Below are 27,314 nucleotides of genomic sequence, written 5' to 3' on the forward strand. Positions count from 1 at the left end.
GATTTTTTATCTCAAATATCTAATGATTTTAAAAATGAATGAAAGTAGTTACAGAGATAAACCACCATTGGACAGGTGGAACTGTTGTCAAAAGCGAAAACCTCTACATGAATGGTAGTGTCTTTAACACAAGACAAATACCTCTACATGTAAGGTAGTATCTTCATTCCCAGACAAATACCTCTATATGTAAGGTAGTGTATCCAACCTGAGACAAATACGTCTACATGTAAGGTAGTATATCCAACATGAGACAAATACCTCTACATGTAAGACAGTGTATCTTACACCAGACAAAGACCTCTATATGTAAGTAAAGTGAAATAAACACCATCTACATGGAATTTGTAAATTTTCTTTGGTACCAATTTGGGAGAATTGAGAAAACATGGTTTTTCGGTGATATTGACCTTCATGGTCTTGTGAAAGTATGCATACAAGCCTATAGAAAATCTGTACTCAGTCGATCATTTAAATTCTTTGTTAACCTTCTACCACAAAAATTAAATCCAACGAAAAATAATGAATCTACATTAACAGACATAACAGGTATAACTAACTCAACAAGTAAAATGATACTACATTAAAAAGTGACTTTTTCTTTCTTAGATATTTATATAAACAGCTGTCATACAAGTTGGAAGTTAAGCTAGCGATAAAACCAGGTTTAATCCATCATTTCTACTTAAGAAAATGCCTGTACCTAGTCAACTGATATCCATTCGTGTGTTGTTTTTGCACTTTTTATTTTGCCATTTGACTATGGACGTTCCTTTTTGATTTTGCTCGGAGTTCGATGTTTTGTTATTATACTTTTTAGAGAGCTATGAAACCAGTATCAACTCACCAATATGTTTTCTTTTTCGGAAAATGTCTGTTCGGAAATATAACACCTGTTTTCCAGTGGTTTGTTTAGTCGTGTGTTTGGTTTTGTCATGTTTGTAAATTTTTCCTTTTTTTGAATTTACCTTGTAGTTTGATATATAGTTCACACAATATTTCCTAAGAGGCTAGAGTAAACTCATTGTATTTTTATCCGCTTTATGAGTCCTGCTGTCCTATACTCTGATATTGATTCCCTTAATTTTAACGTTATAACCGGGTCTATCGGGCAGTGCATGGTGCAAAGTCGTATAAACTATCAGTGCCAAAAATTATTATAGACACGCATTTTTACTGTTGATTAGCCCTGACAGGACATGTTAATTTGTCATTACCTACAAGACTCCTTATCATTATTAAAAACTATCTGATCTGGAGATGTAGGGCTTCATTAACAAGTGTGTGTACCTTTAAGCTTGTCGTGTCATATGGTGGCATTAAGGTAAATGGATGACGCCTCATGTTTACATCAAACTCAACAATAACTCAACACTTTAAACTTTAAGTGTAATCAAGAAAATAATTTCAAATTTCATTTTTAATTTCTGAAATTTGTTTGAATGCATTTTATAGAAATAGTTGGGAAAAATCATATTACATTCTCACAGTGGCAAATATTGACAGCCTTGTGCAACAGTAGCTTTATCTAATGTGATTCGTTTTGTTGTTTTATAGGATACACTGATAGAAATGATAAAATTATATAAAACAAAGTATGTGACTTACGATTTTTTCATCCTTCCAAAGGAACTCTACTTGCCATAACATATATACCTGACAACAACAGGTTATCAAAGAAATGCGAAATTTGAAAATAAACACATTTAATTAGAAGTCTCATTTACTTTTTATCCATTTAATGAATGTTTTGTTCTTCATTTTTGTTAAGTCACTTACTTGTCCACGGAGTATCTATAAATAGCTGTCACGTTTCCTACTTTCTGTTCCGCTTGTAACTTCTATATTATTAAAATTTTGAAGACATCTTAAACCACATAAAAGCTATGTCGATTTTTTTAAACTTAACAGAAGTCAACGAAAATAGATGAAATATTCAGTAAAGACCACAGACTGGCACAGTATAAAAGTCTATGGCTGTTTTGCCGCGTGTGAATTTGCATTGCTCTCAGTATTTGTGCAGCATACGTTCGTATGTTTATTTATGATGTCTCTATTGTGGATTCGGTTAGATAATACTTTTTAAGGTCTTTCCCCTACATGGGAAAGACCTTATTGTTTTTCTAATGTTTTTTTTTCTTTTTCTTTTTCTTTTTTTTCTTCCAACATTTGTTTGACATGCCCGCCTCTTGTTTCTGTTGAAGTTATTATGACCAAATATGGACCATCGCTAGATCTTACCAAGATGTATTACCAAATGACCTTGTTAAGGATTGCATCATCCCCTTTAGGAGTTACCTCCCTTTTATTGATTTTTTTCAACATAGCCCCCCCCCCTCGTTGGTTTTAAAGATATCATGACCTTAAATGGACATAATGTAGATCTCATCATGATGTATTACCATGTGAGTCTGAATGGGATTTCATCGTCTCCTATGAGAGTTATATCCCCTTGAAACAATTTCTTTTCTTTACATTTTTTTCAAAAAGTATAAGAGATAGAATCGATTTGAAAACGGCAACATGTACAAGAACAGATGGCAATGTAAATGAACATGAACAATCATTTTGTTATTAACCCTTATAAGGAGTTATTCCCCTTGAAAAATTGTACATAATTTTAGAAAAATTGTATTTCGAGAACCAGAAGTCGTAGAGACTTGGGACCTACACCAATAATCTTAAGTTCATGTGACCTTTAATTTACACCCAAGGTCAAAGGTCACAGAGTGCAAAAAAAATTTACGCTGCAATTTTAAGCTTACATATTAGGAAAACAATAAGACTTTGCTGCATACATACAGCGTATAAAATATTCCTCTCGACAAGCTCTACATTTTACATAATAAGCTCAAAATTGTCCGACTGTCTGTTCAAAAGTTACGACGGGATGATTCTTAAAAGTATAGTATTGTGTGTATATCTTTTAAAGGTAACAGATATCAACCTACTATAAACTGCAAAGATGATCAGTAGTTCAAGACCTTCAATTTGAGGTCAATGTCAGGTCATGATGAAATTTCACCTTGACCTTCACATTATACTATGACCTTGACCTTGTGATATTTGAAAGGTCAAGTGGTCTTGAGTTGAATGGTGATAGTCCCATGTCTCTACGACTTCCGGTTCTCAAGTTTTGTATTGCATCATATATTTGATGATTAATTGTGACCTTGGTGAACTTTGAAATTGTCCCAATTCTTTTTTTATAATGTTGTCCTTCAACTGTAGATCATTTATCATTTAACAGATTTGAGATATCTATTGTCGTTATAGAGATAATGCAGTTTGAAGTTTTGCGAGCGGAGGCATGTATTTCTGAATCATCAAGAGCTTACCACTTAAAATGTTCTAGAAATTGAAGAGGTTGACATAGTTACATGTTTGACCAAATACCAAAAACATTCCATGGAAAAAAACACCAAAAAATCAATTTGAAATTTTCAAGTTTTGCATTGACTTTGTAAGTTTCATAAGTTCTATTTATATAGTTGATATTGCATCATTTTTTGCACTTTGTCAAATGGGGTCATCTGATATATCAAATTGAAGGTCTTAATAAACTCTACTTAAAAATGAAAATTTAAAACCCCCTTTTCATCCCAGGGGGACGGGTGGGGTCATTTAGTGCAAACATTCAAATTTCTCAGATGGTAAGGTTGTCGCATATCAAATGAAAGAACATAAAGCATACATTTCAAATTTCAAATTGACGTCTCCCACAAATCGGTTGGATGGGGTCATTGAGTGCAAAAAATAAATTTTCTTTTAAGGTAGGGTTGTTGTATATCAAATGAAAGGTCATGATGTGTACATTTGAAATATCAAATTCCCGACCTCCAAAAATTAGTTGGATAGGGTAATTAAGTGCAAAAATCAAACTTTCTAGAACATGGTGTTGTCGCATATCAAATGAAAGCTCATCTACTCTGTTCCATATATCATAATTCCGATCTCAAAAATGTAGGCGGATGAGGTCATTAAGTGTAAAAAGCGAAAAGTTTCAGAAGGTATGCTTGTCGTATATCAAACGAAAGGTCGTACAAAGTACAATACGAAAACATCACTTTTACAGGAAAGACCTTTCAATTGTTTTACAAACAATTGAGATACTAGTTGTCTTTTCGTTTGTTGTTTGAAATCTATATTTTCGGTACATTTCATATATGTCTTATTTGTCAGTATTGTGTTTGTCCAAACAAATATGACTTCGTCACAGTATTAATTCATAATAGCCTTTCAATACCCTCATAAGCATGATAATTGTTTGGACTAGCACAACTTTTTGGAAATTTAGATCCTAAATTGTCTTCGGCTTTGTACTTCTTTGGCTTTATAACAATTTTAAATTGAGCGTCACTGATGAGTCTTAGGTAGACAAAATAAAGGCAACAGTAGTATACCGCTGTTCACAACTCATAAATCCATGGACAAAAAACAAAATCGGGGTAACAAACTAAAATTGAGGGAAACGCATAAATATAAGAGGAGAACAACGACACAACACTACAATGTAACTAACAAACGAAACGAGCATCTGGCGTATTAAATGACAAGCCTGGTACTTTTGATACGTATTTACATCACTGAGTCGATGCCACTGCTGGTGGATGTTTCGTCCCCGAGTGTATCACCAGCCCAGTAGTCAGCACTTCGGTATTGACATGAATATCAATTACAACTGTATATGGTATTTTTTTAAATAAATTTCCTGTTTACAAAAGTATGAATTTTTAGAAATACTCAGCCGTATTACACAACTATTATACAACTACTTAGTATTTAGAATTTTGGGTCCTCAATGCTATTCAACTGTGTACTTGTAATGTTTATCTTTATAACTATTTTGACCTTAGCGTCAATAATGAGTCTTCGGTAGACGAAACACGCGTCTGGCTTTATATATTATAAGCCTGGTAACTTTGATAAGTATTTAGGTCCTTTTGACTTTCATCTTACCCTTAATATTCTGTTACGAATTATACAGTCGTAATAATATCAGTTTCGGTAAAATTTGCTGGAGCGTCCTCTTGATTACTTTGTATAAACTTAAAATACTCTGATGATTATGACTTTGGTCTCGAGTAATGTGTTGTTTGAAGAATAAAAACATGTCATTTTGCTGAGAATTGTTGACATTTATTGGCTTCCGTATCATTCTTTTAAATCGCGAATATTACTTTATATTGCGTAACTTGACAATTGCAGTACCTTAGTTCAGAGCTTTGGTGCAGACAATTTCAGTCAGTTTTGCAGTTACTCGTTTATGATAAAAGTAAAATAACAAAATATACTGAAATCCGAAGAAAGTTCTAAACGGAAAGTCCATTAGCAAATGACAACATCAAAAGTTCAAACACATCAAACGAATGGATAACAACTGCCATATTTCTGACTTGGTACATGCATTGTCTTATTAGAAAATGATGGATTAAATCTGGTTTTATAGCTAGCTGAACATCTGTCTTGTATGGCAGTTCATTATATTGAATTGCTTATCTCGTTGTATGACTTGTATGACTTTGCACCAACCAGTATCAACGTAATACCGTGGAGCGTATTCCAAGTTGATCTTTTATCACACGCGTTGTTGAGCATTGGTTATTTCCTCTCATTGAATGTATCAAAACATATTCTTCTTATAAATGTATAGGCTTTATAACAAGACCTATGCTACTTTACGTGTTCTTGTATGATGCAATAAGGACTGCCCATCATTTACAGGATTACTGCGGATGTGTTCACATGTAAAAATTAGTCTATTCGAATAACTCAACAAGAATACAAACACCTCAATAGTTATTAAATCTAAACAACCTTACTAAGTCAAACTTCTAGACACAAACTTTGATACAAATCTAATTTAAGAAAACGCGCGTTTAATTTATTGTAAGGGGACGACCATTTGATCTTCGGTGGGGGGTGGACAGGAGGATTTTGTTTTGAATCGGTTATTAATTTTTGTAAACTAAGAGGACAGATTATCTATTTTCTGCACTTTTGAAGCAATATTTTTCTTTAAAGCAAGGGATTGCTTATTTGTTTTCACTATATTTAAAAGCATTGGCAAGCATGTGTCTCCGAGCGAAGCGATGCAATTTTTTTAAGGGTTTTGAAGCCGCTGAAGGCCCAAGAAGCTATAGAATAAATGATGCTTTCTGTGTGTTCCCAAGACCCTTTCCTAATCTGAAAATGCAAGTTCTGTTTTAATAACTTTTTGACCATATTTTGGTCTCAAAGCAAAATGTATAGATTCAGCTTTAGGCTTAAGTTTCTAGGGACAACAACAAAAGACCAATAAGCATGATAAAGCAAAAATATAATTCACATAGTTAAGTCTGTGGCTGATGGTTTTTTTTTAACTCTTGATCAAGTTAATAACAAAATTACTAGATTACAAAAGGAATGCAACACTAACAGAACACAAAAGGGCAATCGATGAACAAAAGACAAATAAATAAGAACCATTGATCCCGAAAATGCAGGGTTACCTCTGAAGGAGAACAAAACTTGTATCTTTCAAGGCACTTCCCGTGAACACAATTTGATATGGAGACAAGCGTTTGGTTTTGTAATTTTCTCCGTGAGGCATTTGCCTCAATGTAGTTACGGCCCTGTAATAAACGTGAGGTAAGTGTTCCTGAGAAAATATACTTCAAGCTAAATGAAACCAATTTTCAGACATTTTAAGTGTTATTTAAATAATATCTATACTTCTATTATTAAAACATTTGGGAAGTGTTTCCTGATTTTTCAGGGAAAGATGAGTTTATGAAGAATCTGGGGACATCTCATACTGTCGATTAGACCCGCTGAGTTATTTATTTTCAATACATTGCAAGTCAGGTAATTCATTTTTAAACTACCACAGAACAAACCATTTATTTTTGTGATTATCAAGGCTGAGTTATTTATTTTCAAAAGCCTCCTGCTCCCTCCCCATAATATACAATGGTCGTCCCCTAAGAAGCACAGTTGGTGTAGTCTGATATCCGCATCAAATCATTAAGAAATGGATAAAATTTAAATGTTAATAGTTTAGCTGATAACCTTCATCCGTCATATGTAAAAAAAAAAAAAAAAAAAAAAGGAAAAAGGGAAAAGGCAGCGCAACATGACTTATTGAAATGAATTTTAAATGGTGAAAATGCGTTTTGATGAGTATAATCAAAAGGCTGGTTAAGGTACCAGGATTAGAATTTAGTACGCCAGACGCGCGTTTCGTCTACATAAGACTCATCAGTGACGCTCATATCAAAATATTTATAAAGCCAAACAAGCACAAAGTTGGAGAGCATTGAGGATCCAAAATTCCAAAAAGTTGTGCCAAATACGGCTAAGGAAATCTATGCCTGGAATAAGTAAATCCTTAGTTTTTCGAAAAATTTTAACTTTTGTAAAGAGGAAATTTATATTTTCTTTTTTCTTCTTCTAGTTTTTACAAGTGTCTGAAAGAAATCCGACTCATAAACATACGAAATGGTCGGCCAGAAGAGGTGCACAGGTGGTTCTTTAGGAATGCCGACAACCTGCTGGAAAATTTTACCTCCAAATGAGACAAATAAATTATTAATGAGGAGATCAAGCATACCGATCACTTGTTCTTCGGTTTAAGCATTTATTAGGAAAATGCATAAGCATAGAGATACTTCTAAAAGGTGGGTGATACTATGAAATAAGATGGTATATACAAGGTTAACATATTAATACTAGTTAATAAACTACCTTCAGTATTACGTATACATGTAACTTGAAGCTTAATTTCCTTCTTTAGGTTTAAGATACTTTGTGAAAAAAAAATCCCTTTTAGAGATGCATACGATATTCCATGCGCATACAATTTTGAATGAAAGTGGGGTTGAATGAATATGAAAGGAAGTTTGTAAAATAAGAAGACCTGGAATTTATCATAGGCATTCCAAGACATTACTTGACTTATAATTAAAATAGCAGCGAAATATATAGCTTTAGTATTCTTTGTGGTTAGGAAAATTACAAACGTAACAAGGAAATATAAATGCGGATTTCAGTTTGTGAATAAAAAAATGTTCATCAAACAAATGCATTCCCATTGGAACTATACTGTATTCCTTTTCCTTTCGAATTGCTTCGTTGTTCATATGAGGCAGATTCATACAAGAGCATCTTCGAAAGAATAAAGAATCTTGAATTATTCTTTTGAACTTCACGTTACGTAATATGTAAAGGCAACAGTAGTATACCGCTTTTCAAAACTCATAAATCCATGGACAAAAAACAAAATCGGGGTAACACACTAAAACTGAGGAAAACGCATTAAATATAAGAGGAGAACAACGACACAACATTCAAATGTAACACACACAGAAACGGACTAAGCATATGATGTTTTCTCAATAATTCAAATTAGTGCCTATGTTTTATTGACAATGAGGGTCGGTTGCAAAGTAAACTTTACAAGAGAGAGAGGTCAGGTCAGACATACTTTTGAATGTTATTTCAATATATAGCAGCCTGCAGTACTGTTTTAATAAAAGTGTTACCTCCTTTAAAAAATAATTTATGACTTTTAAACCTTCATTCAAGGAGTCAGGAGATCGTACCGGTTTGACAGAGGAATCCGTACTAAACATCTTTCAAATTTTTTTCTATCTAACCTTTCATTATTGATCCCAAAGCAGTGATAATGTAAAATGCCTCTTCTAAGATATAACTTGACACTTCGGGCAAATCTTGGAAAGAAGTGCTAATTTCTCAGCATTTCTTATTGGTTCTTCCTTTTTAGTTGTTCAAGATTTGATGTATAAAAGGATTGTAAGTAATGATATTCTACATTGTTTTTTATTAAAAAGAAATATTCCATGTCTTATACTGGATGTAACCGTTAAAATATGGTTAAATTTACAAAAGATCCACGATATTCAACTATGTTATTTAATGCAGTGTCTGGTAGAAGAGTCAAATTAACAAGAATATTAGTGGAGGGAGGAGCAGATGTGAATATTAGTGTATTTGGAATGACACCAATTATGGCAGCATGTTTGTTGCCTTCTAAAGATGATGAAAATAAAAAGTTCCAGCTTGTGAAATTATTATTGGATAACGGAGCAGATCTTAAAGCTAGAGACGATTTGGGAAGAACTGCACTTCATTATGCATACATGGGTGAATGTCCAATTATAATAAATCTCATTAGATCAAAGAAACGTGACAACAGAAGCCATAGGAAGAGATTTGCATGCATACGAAAAAATGAAGACTAGTTAGAAAATAAGAAAATAACCATATAAAAAGACCAGTGTAAGTTAGAAAACTTTTCAATTAACGGTTTTGTTTTTCAAAAAGAAATATGCAATTTAAATCAATGCTAAGGCAACAACAGCTTTTGAGTAGACTTTAAGCATAAAAAGTCTTCATTTGACTTAGACTTACCAAAATAGTGCTTGTCTGTGCCTTAGACGTATCAAAATAGTGCTGACATGCGCCTTAGATGTATTTAAAAGTGTAGTTATGTGCCTAAGTATAATTTTAGTTGTATGTTTTTGAACTTCTTCAACAAGTACTCCTATCTACATAGTACTTGCTTTTTCTTAGACTTACCGTAATAGTGCTTCATTTTGTCCAGGACTTAATTTGAATTTACAATTCAAAAGTGATAAATTTATTTTCTAGCAGATAAAATACATGTCTTCGTTGTTATATTTACGTAAATTATCATTGATATGGTCTGGCTTAAATGTAAAATTCACAATCCGGGTGATGTGTTTATTTATTTACATTTACAATTATTTCCATAGATAAGACAACTTTAACTTTCTTTGTATAATTCATTCTCTGAAAAAGCTATGTTATAAAGTGAAAACCATTAGCTTTGTTCATTACAGTGTATTTGTCACAAAATATTGAAATGCTTTTAATTATTGTTTGATTAGAAAAATATCAGAAAAATATTAGAATATATAAATTAAATGTAGAATTGTAACTTTATGATATTTACAACCAATAGAGATCCTTGTAAGATATCTCTTTTAAATGTAATAGGTTTTTTTCTAAAGCTAGCAACAAGGATTCAATGTGTGTCCTAAAATAAATGACTAAAACCAACGTCATGTACAATTCTGATAATTGTCTTTTTTTGGTAAAGCATTTGTTGTCATAGTTGTTGCTGATACCTCCCACCTTCATGATAATATTGTGTCGGTAATATAATTCTTTTAATTGTCATTTCAAACATTTCAAAATTATTTTCTTGTAAAATTCAAACACCACATGGAAGAGTGCAATATTTTTTTTAATTTATTTCAGTTTAATAAATAAATCAATCTATACTGTAAAAATATAAAATAGTAACACATATTGTTTATATTATATTTCCAAACTAAATTATACTTGTAAACATAACAATAAATAAAGCATATTGACAAGGAAAATAAACCATAAGATAAAAATCTTAATCGACCAATAAAAATAATCTAAAGCTGAAGGGTTTTTATTTAGCTATCCATTTAAAAAAAAAAAAAAAATTTCCAAAACTGCATCTTTTACGAGTAATTCATAGTATTATTAAAGCATTTTTTTCTGTTTATGTATAAACATGTTTACCAATATTAAGATAATTTTTGGATGTATGTGTCAATCATATCACTCTGAATGTAATGAACATTTAGTTAAAATCTATATAAAAACTCGTTTGGTTTTTATGGATCTACAAAAATAAATTATTTCAATTAAGAATTCTGATTTCAGCATATGAACTATGCAAACAATTTTTGAACTAAAATTAATCAAGATAAAAAAAGTTATGAAGGGGAATATTAAATTTTTTCAGCTATCCATTTTGGCAGAGTACCGATATTAAAATATGATAAACACAGATGCAATGTAAACATTTAAGGCTAACGGATACGTAACATTTTATGAATGTAAAGCAAGGTCTGATGTAATTTTTTTTTTTCCTTTCCGAATTGATTTTCCTCTCAGTTCAGTATTTTTGTGATTTTACTTTTTTCTAGTGATCAAGATTTATTAAAGATTATAATTCAAAATAAATAAAGGATATTACCTCTAATTTCAAACGATTTTGTTTTACAATACTTTTATGATTTAATGTACTTCAGAGCAATCTAAAAGATCTTATTTGATAAGACTGTTTTATCTTTAGATTATCAACTATCAAGACCATTTAAAACCTATTTCTATATCAAATCATCCCTCTTACATTCATGCATATAAATCAGTGGCAGTAGATCAACTCAGTTCACTCAAAATAAAGACAAAAGAGACTTTCTAAGGAAAATATTATACACACAGTTTAGAAACAGATGTATACTCTCAAAAATAGACCTGATTTATAAAGACCGTTTTTTGTTAAATAAGCAAGTTGTGCTTAGGGTTGTGTATTAAAATATTGTATCGCCTTTTTACATTTCGTTATTTCCCTATAATATACTATTATTTAGGTTGTAAACACTAACAGTCTTTTTTTTCATAGTTATATATATTTTCAGCCATATAAAACAATGCTAAGGTTATAATGTTTGCATTTTGAAATAGACTTGTATCTAACTCTGTTCTTTTTCCAAAACATCACACATAGTTGTTGCGCAATTCATATACTGTTAAGTTTCATACTGTGTTTACATATTTTTGCTTTCAACTTGGTTTTTGTATGTAATAATGATTTGGAGAGAACTATATTTCTAAATTGTTATAACTTGTATACATTCCTATTTAGGCAATAAAATATTTTAAATTTGACTGTTTCAAGTGCCTGTACAGAGTTAGCAGCCTTTTTCTGTGGTTGTTTGTTGGTTAATGTCTGTCATATTCGATTTTCGAAAATTGTTTTGTATCAATTAGGCATTTAGTTTTCTAAATTGAATCGTTTCTTTTTTTCATGTCTGGTCCGTTTTTAGCCCACTATTAGATGTGGATTTTTCTCATGGTTGAAGGCCATACTGTCACCTATAGGTGCTCACATCTACTGCATTCGAACTTTGGTGGATAGTTGTCTCATTAGCAATCATACCACATCTCCTTATTTTTATATTAGAATATATGATAGTCCTAATCATAAATATATAAACACCTTGATAGTATGTACATGAAGAATGATGTAACAGTTTTCTGCGTCTTAAGATAAAAATTGATTTTAATTTGACATCTTAGACTTGAAGTTATTAATATCCACATTACAGTGGTGTTGGATAAAAGTTTACACTATGGCTATCATTTTAAATCAAACTTGCAGCTAATTTTCCAAGAATTAACAGGAATATGACGTTGTTGACCATTTGTTCCGTTGGTTTATAGATTGATTGATTGATTGGTGGCCTTTGTTAGTCTTGTATGATTTTAAATTTTAGTTTCTTGTGTATAATTCGGAGTTTAGTATGACGTCCATTATCACTGTACTATTATGCATATTTTAGGGGCCAGCTGAAGGACACCTACGGGTGCGGGAATTCTCGCTACATTGAAGACCCATTGGTTGCCTTCGGCTGTTGTTTGCTCTATGGTCGGGTGGTTGTCGCTTTGACATATTCACCATTTCCTTTCTCAATTTTATTACACCACTTTCACTACTACTGTGCTATTCCGTGGCGGTCACACTTTATTGGTCTAGGATACAAGGAATACCCAGAGAGAACAACCGACATTGGTAGGGAAATGTTGGTTTATAGATTCTCAAGTTTAATGTAGTCAGTTTGTATGGACTTTATAATTTATCTAGGTGTCCGGTATTTTAGCCGAATTTTGATATTACACAAACATAGTTTCATGTTAACTAATCTTGCATATATGTCAGTTGTGCAATTGCTCTTATAAAACCAAGCATTTACATACAAAGATTGTGGAAATAACTGATCTAAAGAATTTGTTGCATTGTTGCTTCACAATAAGCAAAAGTTCAGGTACCTTTGATAACTATTAGCAGAGAATCATTAGAAATAAATATATAAATGGTTACAACTAAACCAGAATATTTTCTTCATTTTTCAAAATCTTAAAATCATCTATAATAATTAGCACTGTTCCTCCAATAGTTAACACGTTAATTGACTCATAACATTTCTTTACAATATTTACTAGCTTTCACAGGTTAACAAATCAATAGCACTTTCCAATGAATTATGTTGAAGAATATCTTGTAAGGTAGCTCTATCACAGTGTGGGAACATTCCATGTAAAGTATCCAGGTCATTTGAAACAGACATGTTAGTATTACTATATGCATGAACACCACTCGCATAATTTGGTGTATCAACTTCAGAGACAGGTTGAACGGGTGCAACAGGTGTAGATGAAACGGTATCTGAACCTCTTGGTTTGAATTCTGCATTACCTGAACCTAAAAGAAGAAAATATATGGTATACAGGTACATATAGAATTACAATATTTTGTTAGTATATTTGAACAAGGATTATATAGTCGCAAAAACATTAGAAGCACCAGATAAAAACAGGTTTGAAGATTAAGTGACCTTCATTGATAATTGTTACTACAGTAAACACATTCAACCGGGTAACTCAGTCTAGAAAATTATGTAAAGTTTAAAGTCAAAAAAAGAAAAAAAAAAAGTAAATAGTAAAGTTCCTAAACAGAATGACAAAATCAAAAGCTCGAACACATCAAACGAATGGATAACAAATGTCATATTCCTGACTTAGAACAAGCATTGTCTTATCCAAATTGTCACTGTACACATCTAGTCATCGCATGTGTTCTTTCAATTTTACTTTAAAACTATCTTTTAAAGTCAATAGAAAATTTGAATATTACATAAGATTGAAGATATAAATATTAACGTAAATAAACAGAAAGAGATTAAACATGAAAATCTAGAGAATGCAACATTACAAAAAATCTGTACTTTTATTTTAAGTGGTCACTGAACCATGAAAATGAGGTCTAGGACATTGGACATGTGACTGACGGAAACTTCGTAACATGAGGCATCTATATTCAAAGTATGAAGCATCCAGGTCTTCCACCTTCTAAAATATATAGCTTTTAAGAAGTTAGCTAACGCCGCCACCGGATCACTATCCCTATGTAGAGCTTTCTTCAACAAAAGTTGCAGGCTCGACAAAAACTGACCAAATTCAAACCTTAGACATTATAAACCAACAGATCGACAGGGAAAAAATAGCATATGCTTGACGTCATAGAGAAACTGGTGGTTAAACCTGGTTTAATAGCTAGCTTGTAGGACAGATGTTTATAGATCCGTTAAATTTACAAATTTGATGAACATCACAAGTAAATGCGACAATAATTGGGATCCAGCAGCCAAATTATGTAAACAAATACACACACTAGTACCAACTAATACATTAAAACACCCTTTAATATAAATATATGTTACAAAGACGCAAACTAAAGCGTTTTTGTAGTTGATAGTACAAACACAAAGAGGTACAAATAAAGTCAAATATAAATACAAATAAAATAGAAACCAAAATAAACACAACACAAATCTCTTGTATCCATAAAGTTTAGATGACAGCTGTCATTTTCCTTGAAAGAGGATTGCTACTCACAAGGAAGCTATCAAACCAAGAGTTCCAAATGGTGAGGTTGAAATCATTCCTTTGTAAATTGTACGGACGCCATCACGAGTTGGTTGACCGTTATGGAATAACCGTTCCACAGAAGGTATCGGATATGTTCATTATGTCGTAACTACAATACCCTTCCCTTTTCGCGAATATGTGACTATTTACGGACTTGAAATAACATAAGCAACAAGACGGGTGCCTCATGTGGAGCAGGATTTGCTTATCCTTCAGGAGCACCTGAGATAACCCCTAGTTTTTGGTGGGGTTCGTGTTGCTTAGTCTTTAGTTTTCTATGTTGTGTCTTCTGTACTATTATTTGTCTGTGTTTTTTTTTATTTTTAGCCATGGCGTTGTCAGTTTATTTTCAATCTATGAGTTTGACTCTCCCTCGGGTATCTTTCGTCCCTCTTTTAACGATTTTTAAAACAGAATATGATGAATGTATGGCATATCATGATTGATACTGAGCTAATCAATACATCTGGACTTTGAAAAAATTAATAAAGGGCTGCGCTTTAACGCATGATACGCCCGTTGCTCTTTTAACTTGTCTTTTATGCTTTAAATGAATTTATATGATCAACTAGAAATATATATACAAATCAAAAGGGATCTTACATTAATATATTCACCAAAGTTTCATAAAATCCCCCTTTTTAAAGTATAAAAATTCATTACTTAAGAAAACGTAAAACTTATAATTTATAAAAATGGAAAGGGAGCTTATGTCAATAGATATAAACAATTTATTAAAGTTGCATAAAATTTTGTGAAAGTGTTAGTTATTGTCCCAAAATTGGAAAATCCCCCCTTTTTTAAGCATAAAAATTCATAACACGGAAATGTAAAATCTGAAATTTATAAATCTAAACAATTCACCAAAGTTTCATGGACATTGGTGAAAGCCTTTTTGAGTTATTGTCCGAAGTGTTGAAAATCCCCCTTTTTTTATGAATAAAGCCCCATAAATCCAAAACTTAAAATCTGAAATTTATAAAAATTGAAAGGGAGCTTACATCAATAGATATAAACAATTCACGAAAGTTTCATGGACATTGGTGAAAGCCTTTTTGAGTTATTGTCCGAAGTGTTGAAAATCCCCCTTTTTTTTTATGAATAAAGCCCCATAAATCCAAAACTTAAAATCTGAAATTTATAAAAATTGAAAGGGAGCTTACATCAATAGATATAAACAATTCACCAAAGTTTCATGGACATTGGTGAAAGCCTTTTTGAGTTATTGTTCGAAGTGTTGAAAATCCCCCCTTTTTTATGAATAAAGTCCCATAAATCCAAAACTTAAAATCTGAAATTTATAAAAATTGAAAGGGAGCCTACATCAATAGATATAAACAATTCACCAAAGTTTCATGGACATTGGTGAAAGTCTTTTTGAGTTATTGTCCGAAGTGTTGAAAATCACCCCTTTTTTATGAATAAAGCCCCATAAATCCAAAACTTAAAATCTGAAATTAAAAACAAACGAAAGGGAGCTTACGTCAATAGATATAAACAAATCACTTAAGTTTCATGGAAATGGGTGAAAGCGTTTTTGAGTTATTGTCCGAAGTGTGGACGACGGACGGACGGACGGACAGACGGACAACGGTATACCATAATACGTCCCGTCTAAAAGACGACGGGCGTATAAAAATGAAAATCAGATAACATTTAGAGGGTTCCTAGCATTCTATAAACTAGTACTGTGACAAAACAAGTTCAAGTTACATACTGATTAAATCACAAACAAAATCATAACATTAAAAAATGAACTATGCAATTGAGATCATGGTCAGATGAACTATAATATTGGAAGGCATTTAAAGTTGCTAAACTATAGAATGACACATTACTTTGAAGGCAAACCTTCACATTCGATCTGTTGTAGAAGCCAAAGTAGTTTGTCAAAATTATATAATATAGATATAAGATGTGGTATGGGTGCCAATGAGACAACTCTCCATCCAAATTACAATATGTTATAAGCAAACCTATTTGGTTCAAAGTGTGGCCTTCAACAAGGATGCTTGGCTCACACCGAACAGCAATATATTCTCTTTGCATGTAATGTTCTTCCTTTTAAAGTACTTAGATTGATTGGTCAGTGGGGTCATGTGTTCTGGATAAATTAATGAAAATCATATGCGTCATTGTATTATATTCTCACACCTAAGAGTGTGAAAGACAAACGAGGAATATTTTCTTTTTGCATAATCAGGAAAAAGCAATAAATAAGATCACTTAAGTCTTGTAAACATATTTTCTTTGAAATGAAAAAAAACATCAAAAGATGATGCATGCTTAACTAAATCTTTGCATCCGATTTCATTACTTTGTGAATAAATGCTTTATCATGAAGGTTTAGATATTCAAATATATATATTGCAAATTATATGAACAATATTTGAAAATATTTGGTACTAAACATGCTAAAACATCACGTTGCGGATGTAAAATTGGGAATATACTCTGAAATAATCGTACATGTGTAGATGACGAAGCACTCATGAGCAATAAAGAAAACACATAAGCAAGTACAAGTCAACATGGCAAACATTTATGCAAGCATAGAGGGGTATAAAAAACAGCAAAATACAAGTGTTGGTATTAATATCATATCCAATTGATCAAGGAAAGAAACATTATTGGAAGTATATGCAATGGTTAAAGCTTCTATGCCTAAAATCGAAACAGCTATTTACTTTGAAATACACAGAACCAATTCTATGAGACAATATGTAAAGGAAGAATCGTGGCGCTGTCTTGTATCGCGGAACAAAAATTGGACATGCACCTTTTTTGCTCTAGTACGATTCTTTTGTCGTGTCACTGTCTTTAGGCTGTCGTTAGAGTGTCTTTGCACAGTCGTGCCACTATCTGTTGATGAACACATTGTCGTGGGTACCAACATAAACCATTTTAATAATAAACAAAAATCGTACGGCTGTCGTAGGAATATCCCACGACTGTCACAAGACACTTGTGATACAATCGCACGATTGTCTCCCGAATACCAAATTTCGTACGAAGCTCGCACAACATTGATTGTTTGTCGTACGACAGTGGTAAATTGGTCGTGCAACAAATTTTGTTTTATTTGATTAATAAGAATACAATTCGGCGGGAAGGAATGTTTGGATTTTTAACACCACGATCTCTTAATCTGGAGAAATTGGAAAAATTTCAAAAGAAAATGCTTAAGTAACCAATGACAGTACCAACTCACACACTAGATGCAGCAATCAACATTTTGACAGGAATATTAATAGTTGGGGCACAAATACACATAAAAGTTATGATCCTTCATAAAGGTATTTACTCAACCCAACGAAAGCCTTTAAACAAAGGCACTGGCTACGGTTACATGGAAATGTAACAATAATAAAAATATTATTGTTACATTGGAGACTAATTGCCGGAATGCAAAGTTGGGTAAGGAACCGATTAATTACGAATGTAACAATAATTATTGAGGCTACGGTTACATTGGGTTATTGTTACATGAAAAACAGCAATGTACGCTAGATTTATTAAACTTAAATCTTCTATATAGTTGTGTTGCATAATTCCTTCATGTCTTCTAAATAATCTTTTGACTTGTTATAATAATAAATAATAAATATTATTATTCAACAAATGGTGTTTAAATAGTTTTAGGTATTAATGGATTTGATGTTCTTAAAGATACTACTTTAAATAAGTAGTGCCAAAGGCGAAAAATAAAGTTCAATGGTTTATTGTTGAAAACTCGGGCTGAGAAAACTGTTCACTTTTAAGTATTTAACTGCACACCTACTCGTACAAAAAATCATACAAGACTAACAAAGGCCATGCAAAGGCTCCTGACTTGAGAAAGGCGCAAAAATGCGGCGGGATTAAACATGTTTATGAGATCTCAACCCTCCCCTATAGCTCTAGCCAATGTAGAAAAAACAAACTCACAACACTACGCATAGTAAAACTCAGTTTAAGAGATGTCCGAGTCCGATTTCAGAATCCATGAGGACGTACTATAAAAAAATCAAAAAATTGTATGTTATACTTGTATGTATTGTAAATATAAGATAATGTCTTCAACTTTTATTATTTAGTACATATTACTACTCCCATCGAACATTGCTGTTTTTCATGTATCAATAACGCAATGTAACCGTAGCCTCAATAATTATTGTTACATTCGTAATTAATCGGTTCCTTATCCAACCATGCATTCCGGCATTTAGTCCCCAATGTAACAATAATATTTTTATTATTGTTACATTTCCATGTAACCGTAGCCAGTGCCTTAAACAAATAGCAAGGAGGCAACTATGCATGAAGTAAATAACCACTGACTTATTGAAGTAAAAACGATCATGTTAAAATACTATTTAGGAAATGCAATTGAGTGGCTAGATATTCAGAAAAAGGAAGAACAATTAAGTTCAACCAGAAAAGGAATCATTGTCTATTGGAGTGAGTGAATTTCTTTCCTATCTATGCGTTATATCGACCGTCGATACCTTAACAGTGGTGTATTCATGCCAAAGAAATCACTTCCAGTATTCGTATTAAGCACTAATCTCCAAGATACAACAAGAGTACCTACCAAGTAGGTCTCATTGGGGTCAAGTGTGACGCGGGATTGCCGTTTTTTTGTAAGCGTGACACGTGAAAGTCAAATTATGCCGTGAAAACAAGAAATGAAGTCTAGCGGGATACAGGAAATTACAAAAAAAAATGAGAATTGCTTACGTACATAGTGTAAGCGGGATACGGGAATCTCACAAAACAGTAAGCGGGATCCGGGATAAGAACCCCCCCCCCCCCCAAATGAGACCCCCTACCAAGATTAAACTGTAAACTTGTACTGACATACTTGAACCACTAGGTTATACAAAGACGAAACTGAAGATCAGTGTATTGCATGGATAAAGAAGAGATTTAACAGAAAAAAAAATTTTGATACCATGTGAAGCTTGGAATTACTTGTGATTTTCAATTTTACAAAATCGCAAATGAAGAACTTACAAGTGAAATGACAATACAAATATTAAAGGTCAATACTAAAATACAATAGATATATAGTATACATCCGACCTGAAGTCTAAAACAGAACTTCAAACAATAAGTCAAACATTGGCAAATTTTGCAAAGAGATGAATATTGTAAAAAAAAAAATTGAAACAGATGCCTATCATTGTGTTTAAACGCAGTAAAAATTTAAAAGAGCAGCTAGCAAAAACAAGACTTTTAAATATAGAGACTTTTGAGAAGGGACCCTTGCTAAGATAGAACTTAGCTAAAAAAAATCCTGAAACACCGTTAATTAATTATATATATAAGTACGTCTGAACCAGCGATAACTCTACAACAGATTTATCCATCGGATCACCAGCAGTGATGGTGATACATGGCTGTGTACATTCTGTATATACAACTCGTCTAAACATCAACCAAACAATGTTAGATCTGTAAATTTGCTTTTGAAAACTTTTTGTTCTTCCCTCGCCGGGATTCGAACTCATGCTACTGAGATATCGTGACATCAAATTGCCTGCACTGTATCCGGCGCGCAAGACCACTCAACCACCTGGGCTTCACAAAAATAAAGCTTTCGGTGGCCGGGTGTTACCTTTCCTCGTCAGTTTTAACCTAGCGTTGTAATACAGTACATGATATATAAGTATCAGTAGTTTCTGTAAAACAGACTTAATTCAGAAGCATAAACCTGACTAAAAGATCTGAAAATCACTCATAATAAGGTATGAATTATACTTTACCCTATGGACCTGATAGTATAAACTCACATATCAATAGTCTGACTTGCCAGAATACCTTATACAAAAATCCAAAAGTTTTGAAGTTTACCTGCATGACTACTTGATTATCCAAATGTAACCATGGTCCTATAAGTTCATACCAGATTTATTCATACTTATATATCTAGGAATCATCATTTCATATTTATTTTTACCTGTCACACAAGCTTCTAAGCATCAACAACGACTTAAAATAAAGAAGACCACTGGTACCTGAAAACGAGCTTGGCCTCGTGCATCTTCCAATTTTTACTTTGTCTGCATTGTGGTTTTATTAAGAAGCATACATTTCCTCTTGAAAATTAGTAAGCTTTTGTCAAAAAAGCAAAAACACCCACAAGGCAATTCATATTATTATCCACATATTAAACCCATGACAAACATAAACTTACTTGTTGTTCATGACAATTTCAAATGTTTTTCTATGGTATAAATTAATGCTGAATATTTTTTTCTTTTATACATGCATAACCAAATATATTCAAATATGAAATTATACTTCAAATTCGGTTCTTTCGAAATATTTGATAACGAGAAAGTACACAGATGCCCCACTCGTACTATCATTTTCCATGTTCAATGGACCGTGAAGTTGGGTAAAAAATATAATTTGGCATTAAAATTAGAAAGATTATACCATAGGGAACATGTGTACTAAGTTTCAAGTTGATGGGACTTTAACTTCATCAAAAACTACCTTGACCAAAAACTTTAACCTAAAACTTGTACTTTCATTTTCTATGTTCAGTGGACCGTGAAATTGGGGTCAAAGTCTAATTTGGCTTTACAATTAGATATATAAGATCATAAGAAACATGTGTACTAAGTTTCAAGTTGATTGGATTTCAGCTTCATCAAAAACTACCTTGACCAAAAACTTTAGCCTGAAGCAGGACAGACGAATGAACGAATAAACGAACAAACCGACGGGCGAACGAAAAAACGGACACACAGACCAGAAAACATAATTCCTCTCCACTATCGTAAGTGGGGCATAAAAATAACTATACCACAAAAGGGAAAGTCACTTATAAGAATGCAAAATCAAATCTCAAATTCATGAAATAATTGGAAAACAGATGGCATATTCCTGACTTGACAAGCATGTCCTTATGTATAAAATGGTGATTTAAACCTGGTTTTATAGTTACAATGTAGCTAAACCTCTCACTTGTCACATGCTTGTTTGAAAGTTGGTTATATTTCATCATATTGAAAATTGACTTTTTCCCCCATACCTTTTTTTCAATCATAGATGTTAGAACCAATTCAAAAAAAACAAGCAATGCAAATTTAGATAAAGCAAAAAGCATACTACATGTATGTTCCTCTTCTCCACTAAATATTAGCAGGATCATTGCCTCCCTTATCCTTTAAACTTTTTCTGACTTTATAATTATATTTTCACAAATATCAAACAGAAGAACAATTGCATGTTTTGTCCTGACAGTGAGGCAAAATAGTCATAAAATATAATGTAATGTCATTGGTTTCCTTTAAGAGCTGGTGAAACTATTTTACATGATTGTTCTAATCTAATCATATTACTGAATATCACCTTTTGTCTCTGAAATTGCATCCTCACCCCTAATATAATCACTGTTATTCATTCAGTACATTTGAAAATAATAACAAACCTTTTTTGTCAAGCCAGGGAACACATCTAATTTCAGTTGTGGAAGCAAGACATAACAATCTATATCCCTTCTCAATTTTCACCATTTATATTCAGGTTGTAGTTTAAAGTGTCTTTAAAGTCAATAGTAATTTTTTTTCAAAACTTCAAGCAAGTTTTAGAATTTTCAATAGAAGCTTCTTCATGATCAAAAGACAGATAATCAAAATGTGTTTTCTATTTTATTTTATTTTATCAAGTAAACTGATTTATGAACTTTATTGTGTTAGATTTACATTTCAGGGTTATTTTTTTTTAACATCACACATTTAGTTACACCTTCATGCAATGTTGCAAATTTTAACAGAAATGTCATTGTGATCAGGAATTAGTAACTGAAGGAAAAAATTTGAATAATTTAATTTTACAGTATCTTACTGATAGATGGGAACTGTTTTTGACAGTCAAAATTACACTTTTACACTAAAAACAAAAATTGCAGGAGAGATCTTCTGTTGCATGGAACCCTTTAAAAATTAGTGTTTACATTATCTTAAATTTTAGCATAATTGTTATAATGAATTAAACATGACCTTCTTTGAATATAACTGAATGAAATTAGATTTAAATTTGGATGCTTTTGTCAGGAAGCTGCCCTTCCCTTATACAAACACTATTTTACAAATTTTTATATTTATATAAAATGAAGAATATATAAGAATGAAGCAATGCTTAACAGAACTAAAGTCAACATTACCAAAACTAAGAAGCAAACATTTCATTTGTGTAGATCTATATAACAGTTTATATCCTAACTGGTCAGCTCTGCTGCATTTTTATACAAACAATCTTACCTGATTGCCTGTCTTCATTTGGCTTTCTTTCTAATCTACTTAAAAAATCATCAGTCTTTCTGGAATTTAAAAAATATGGTTATCATAAACTACATGGATAATATACTATATAACTGGCTACTTTACATTCACTTGATGTGTTTGAGCTTTTAGTTTTACCATTTGCTTATGGACTTTCTGTTTAAATTTTCCATGGGTATTTTTTCTTCTTTTTTCTATTAACTTTAAGCAAATTTTGGCTATATGCTTTTGCAGCATAACTAATTCTTGCTAAAATTAACACTGTCAAAACAATTTACACAAATTTTAAGTTCTATAATCTAAATTTAAACAACACAAGTATAAAATTATAGAAACCAATTAATTCAAATATAAAAATGCATAGATGTAACAATAAGTGATTACTATTTAACAATAAACAAATTTGTTGATCTCTACCATTATAGTAGGTCAGAAAAAAAGTTTGTTTTCTACCTCATGTCTTACGCTATGTTTGAAACTGACCTTAAACATTATATTGGCTTGCTAAACAAATAATTAATGGTATCAAAATAATAGCATTTTATGTTGTAAAAGATTACTATAAATCTAATTTCTACTAACTCTTAATTTCTATCTAACAAGAATTAATCTATGTTTGTTTTGAACCTATGATTTATTGTTGACTCTTAAAAATGTAATTGGCTGATAAAAAAAATTATGATATCATAGAACAAACTCTTTGTGTAGAGTAAAATTTGATTCATATATACAGAGTGTGGCCATAAGTATTTGTCACATGAAATTTTTTCGCTACATATTGTATATTAAACATCATTTTTTCAAAAAAATATTTTGGGGTTATTTTTGGCTTGATTTTAAGCAACTTGGTACCGATAGAAGCAGAATTGTCACAGGTTTATTTTTTGATTTGGTTATATTTTTTTTGGTGGATCATTTTCCTTTTTCCACAAGATAAACACAAATATTATTTTCTGTTCAGAAATTCGCTATATATTCAACCAAATTAAATAATAAAAACTTATTGTATGTGTTTAAATCAGGAGAAAACAAAAACACCTGAAGACAAAACTATTACCAAATAAACAAACATACTTTAGACAATTCTACGTCTTTTAAGGCCTTGTTAATAAAAATCCAACCATAAATGCCTTCAATATTTTTTTGAAAAAAATGTGTTTTCATATGAAATACAAATGTAATAGCAAAACAAGAGGCTGTCACAATGACAGCAAACCGGATTTATTTACATTTATTTGTGTCCTGGCAATATCACAAGAACCATTACTGATGAATGGTGAAAGTGAAAATCATCAATATCAAATTTGACCTCCATTTTGTCATCAGTATCAACATTTTGAAATAATAATATTTGAAAAGCTTAGATTGAATGGTTCATGAGTAAATGCAACAACGTGAATGGAAACGCCATTTTACGATCTTTCAAGAACCATAACTCCTGAACAGTAAAAGTCAAAATCGTCATTATGGAACTTGACCTCTATTTTGTCATCAGTAACAACATATTAAAATTTCAAAAGCTTTGGTTGAATGGTTCATGAGAAAATGCACGGACACAACGGGAAACACCATTTTTCAATCTTTCAAGAACCATAACTCCTGAACGGTAAAAGTCAAAATCGTCATTATTGAACTTGACCTCCATTTTGTCATCAGTAACAGCATATTAAAATTTCGGAAGCTTTGGTAGAACAGTTCATGCATAAATGCACGGACAAGACTTGAAACTCCATTTTTCAATCTTTCAAGAACCATAACTCCTGAACGGTAGAAGTCAAAGTCATCATTATTGAACTTGACCTCCATTCTGTCATCAGTAACAACATATTAAAATTTGGGAAGCTTTGGTAGAACAGTTCATGAGCAAATGCACGGACACGACTAAAAACTCCATTTTTCAATCTTTCAAGAACCATAACTCCTGAACGGTAAAAGTCAAAATCGCCATTATTGAACTTGACCTCCGTATAGTTGTCAGTAATAACATATTAAAATTTTAAAAGCTTTGATTGAACGGTTCATGAGTTAATGCACGGACAACATTTGATTGCTGCCTTTCAAGAACCATAACTCCTGAACGGTAAAAGTCAAAATCGCCATTATTGAACTTGACCTTTGTATAGTTGTCAGTAATAACATATTAAAATTTTAAAAGCTTTGGTTGAACGGTTCATGAGTTAATGCACGGACAACATTTGATTGCCGCCCGCCTGCCCGACCGCCCGGCCGCCCGCCGTACATCCCCAAAGCAATAACCGACATTTTTGTCACAAAAATCCGGTTAAAAATGCAGGTGACGAATACTTTTGGCCAGGTACTGTAGATATTTTTTTTATGACAGGAGGCAGGTCACAAGACAAAGCTTTGCCTTATTTTGGTTCATCTGGTTGTGTGGTCAAAGGTGTTGTGGTATATTGTTACTTAGTCAAATTAATTTGCAAACTCAAATATCAAACAGCAATTGTTATTTTTCTATTAAGATTTCAGGATGAATAAATATTTTCATAATAAAGTTCAATAAATAAATTTGGTGTTTTTACTGTCTTCTGATTGGTTAAAATTATTAGTTTTATTTTCAATGTTGTTAATTTTGATGGTGACACGCCCACTCTGGTGTTGTGTATTCATACGCCAACATGTGTGTACATTGTTATTGTTAATATAAATAATACAAAAAGTTCTTTGAGCCTTATTTTTGATAGAAATTTATTTATAATGAATGGCAAAAATTTATTTTGACTTTATTGAACCATAAAACTAATTTTTGACTCTTCACATTTTACATAATCCGCTTCGCGGATTATTCAATGTGAAGAGTCAAAAATAAGTTTTATGGTTCAATAAATTCAAAATAGATAATAGCCATTTATTAAATAAGATCACATATTAATAAATAACTATTAAATGTTAATCTTTATCAATAAAAAATGTTTGACAGTATTTTCTTATACCAAGCCAACCCAGTCGTATGTTCACATACATGACCTTTTGGTATTAATACAAATCAAATCAATATGATAAAATATCAAACACAAGGTGTAAATTTGCTACAAAGATTTCAGAATAATCAAAATGTCATAAAATATCATTTCAATTGAATAATTCAGTGCTTGTAAGCACTGAAAGGTAAAGATTCCTTCAATATATTAGAGTGATGTTAAAGTAGCACAATACAAAGATTTTTTATCCATAATCAGACAACTTTAAACTTGTGCAATTCCTCTCATCCTTCTTTAAAATATGTAAATGATGTACCAAAAAAAAAAGAAGAAGGATTAGTCTTTTAAAGGGTGATAATTCATTATGACATAATTGTTATGTAATTAGTTGCTATATTGTGATGTCCATACTTGCAGGAATTCAACTACTTTGTTATTCATAGAATCCCAAAATATTTTATACATTCTTGTACACAGTTTGACCTCCAATGCAGGTACTGTGTCAAATATATCCCACACACATTGAACAGGAAAGTGCCCTGGAAAGGGTAAGCCTTTTTTCTGGTTTAAAATTAATTTAAGAAGTTCAGAACAAAAAGATGTAGGAGAACAGAATTTCAAAATTGAGGAATATAAGCTGTTCCTGAAATAGATATTACGCGAAGAATCACTTTTATTATCATTTATTTATTTTGATACATTGTAGTTCATAGTTCTGAAACTAGATGCTGAGGTTTATTTGAGAGGCAATAAGAAAAATCAGTTTTTGAACTTTATTTACTTTATTAATGTTACAAAATTATAATGTACAATGAAACAAAAGAACAGACCTAGCATAATCAACTGTTCCTACTATGCCAAAACATTGCATACATGACGCCTGGTTTTTATATACTAGTATTACCAAGAAAACATGATTGGTTCTTTGGAACTGTAAGTATTATTTTTTTAATTATATAAATAGAATTTTCAAGTACAATTAAAATTGGACCTTCTAAGTAGAAAGAAGGAACTATGACTCTATTTGGTCAAAAGTCCAAGAACTTCCATTGCCTAAAGCAAATTTGAACCCCTAAGGGACCAGTTTAGAAATGTAATTTGCTAGACTACTAATACAGATGTGTCTGTTGCCCATGTCATGACTCTAATTTTCAATTCTATTTAAATTACCTTCTCCTGTCTTCATCCCATTTATTTCTTTTGTCTGCTTCTGTCTGATGTGATTTTAATTTATTCTTGTCTGCCTAGAAAAAAAAATATGATCTAAATATAGTGTGTAACAAGAGCTATACAAACAGCAAACACTATTATTCTCCATGATAAGTCATAAGGATTTTAATTAGAAGTTGTAGAAATAGAACTTTTTGTGAATTGAGTGACTCCATTAGTTTACTGTTAACTTATAATTGACAAAATCTTTGTAACTGCATCAACATTGTTTGTGTAAAAGTATTTTTTGTATTGTATTTATTGCTAAATGCAAGAGGGACATTTTTATTGCTTAATGCAAAATGTCTGATCAGAACTTAATTTACAAAAAGAA

The 27,314-nt window shown here is 31.8% G+C and overlaps 1 protein-coding gene across 2 annotated transcripts in view; it reads right to left on the reverse strand.

Moving 5' to 3' along the window:
* Positions 1–9,629: 9,629 nt before the first annotated feature.
* LOC139514552 (uncharacterized) overlaps positions 9,630–27,314 on the reverse strand; it is a 30,495-nt gene continuing 12,810 nt past the window's right edge. Inside the window, exons 6-9 of one of the 2 annotated variants that reach the window (XM_071303925.1) lie at positions 26,942–27,015; positions 22,812–22,870; positions 12,551–13,330; positions 9,630–12,312 (exon numbers count right to left, since the gene is read on the reverse strand). In XM_071303925.1, the coding sequence (XP_071160026.1) occupies positions 13,068–13,330; positions 22,812–22,870; positions 26,942–27,015 (396 nt within the window). In that variant the 3' untranslated portion in view covers positions 9,630–12,312; positions 12,551–13,067. Of the gene's footprint in view, positions 12,393–12,526; positions 13,331–22,811; positions 22,871–26,941; positions 27,016–27,314 lie in introns of both variants that reach the window. The other variant, XM_071303926.1, reaches the window with a different exon arrangement.

Source organism: Mytilus edulis, chromosome 3 (assembly GCF_963676685.1).
Source record: "Mytilus edulis chromosome 3, xbMytEdul2.2, whole genome shotgun sequence".
Lineage (NCBI taxonomy): Eukaryota > Metazoa > Mollusca > Bivalvia > Mytilida > Mytilidae > Mytilus > Mytilus edulis.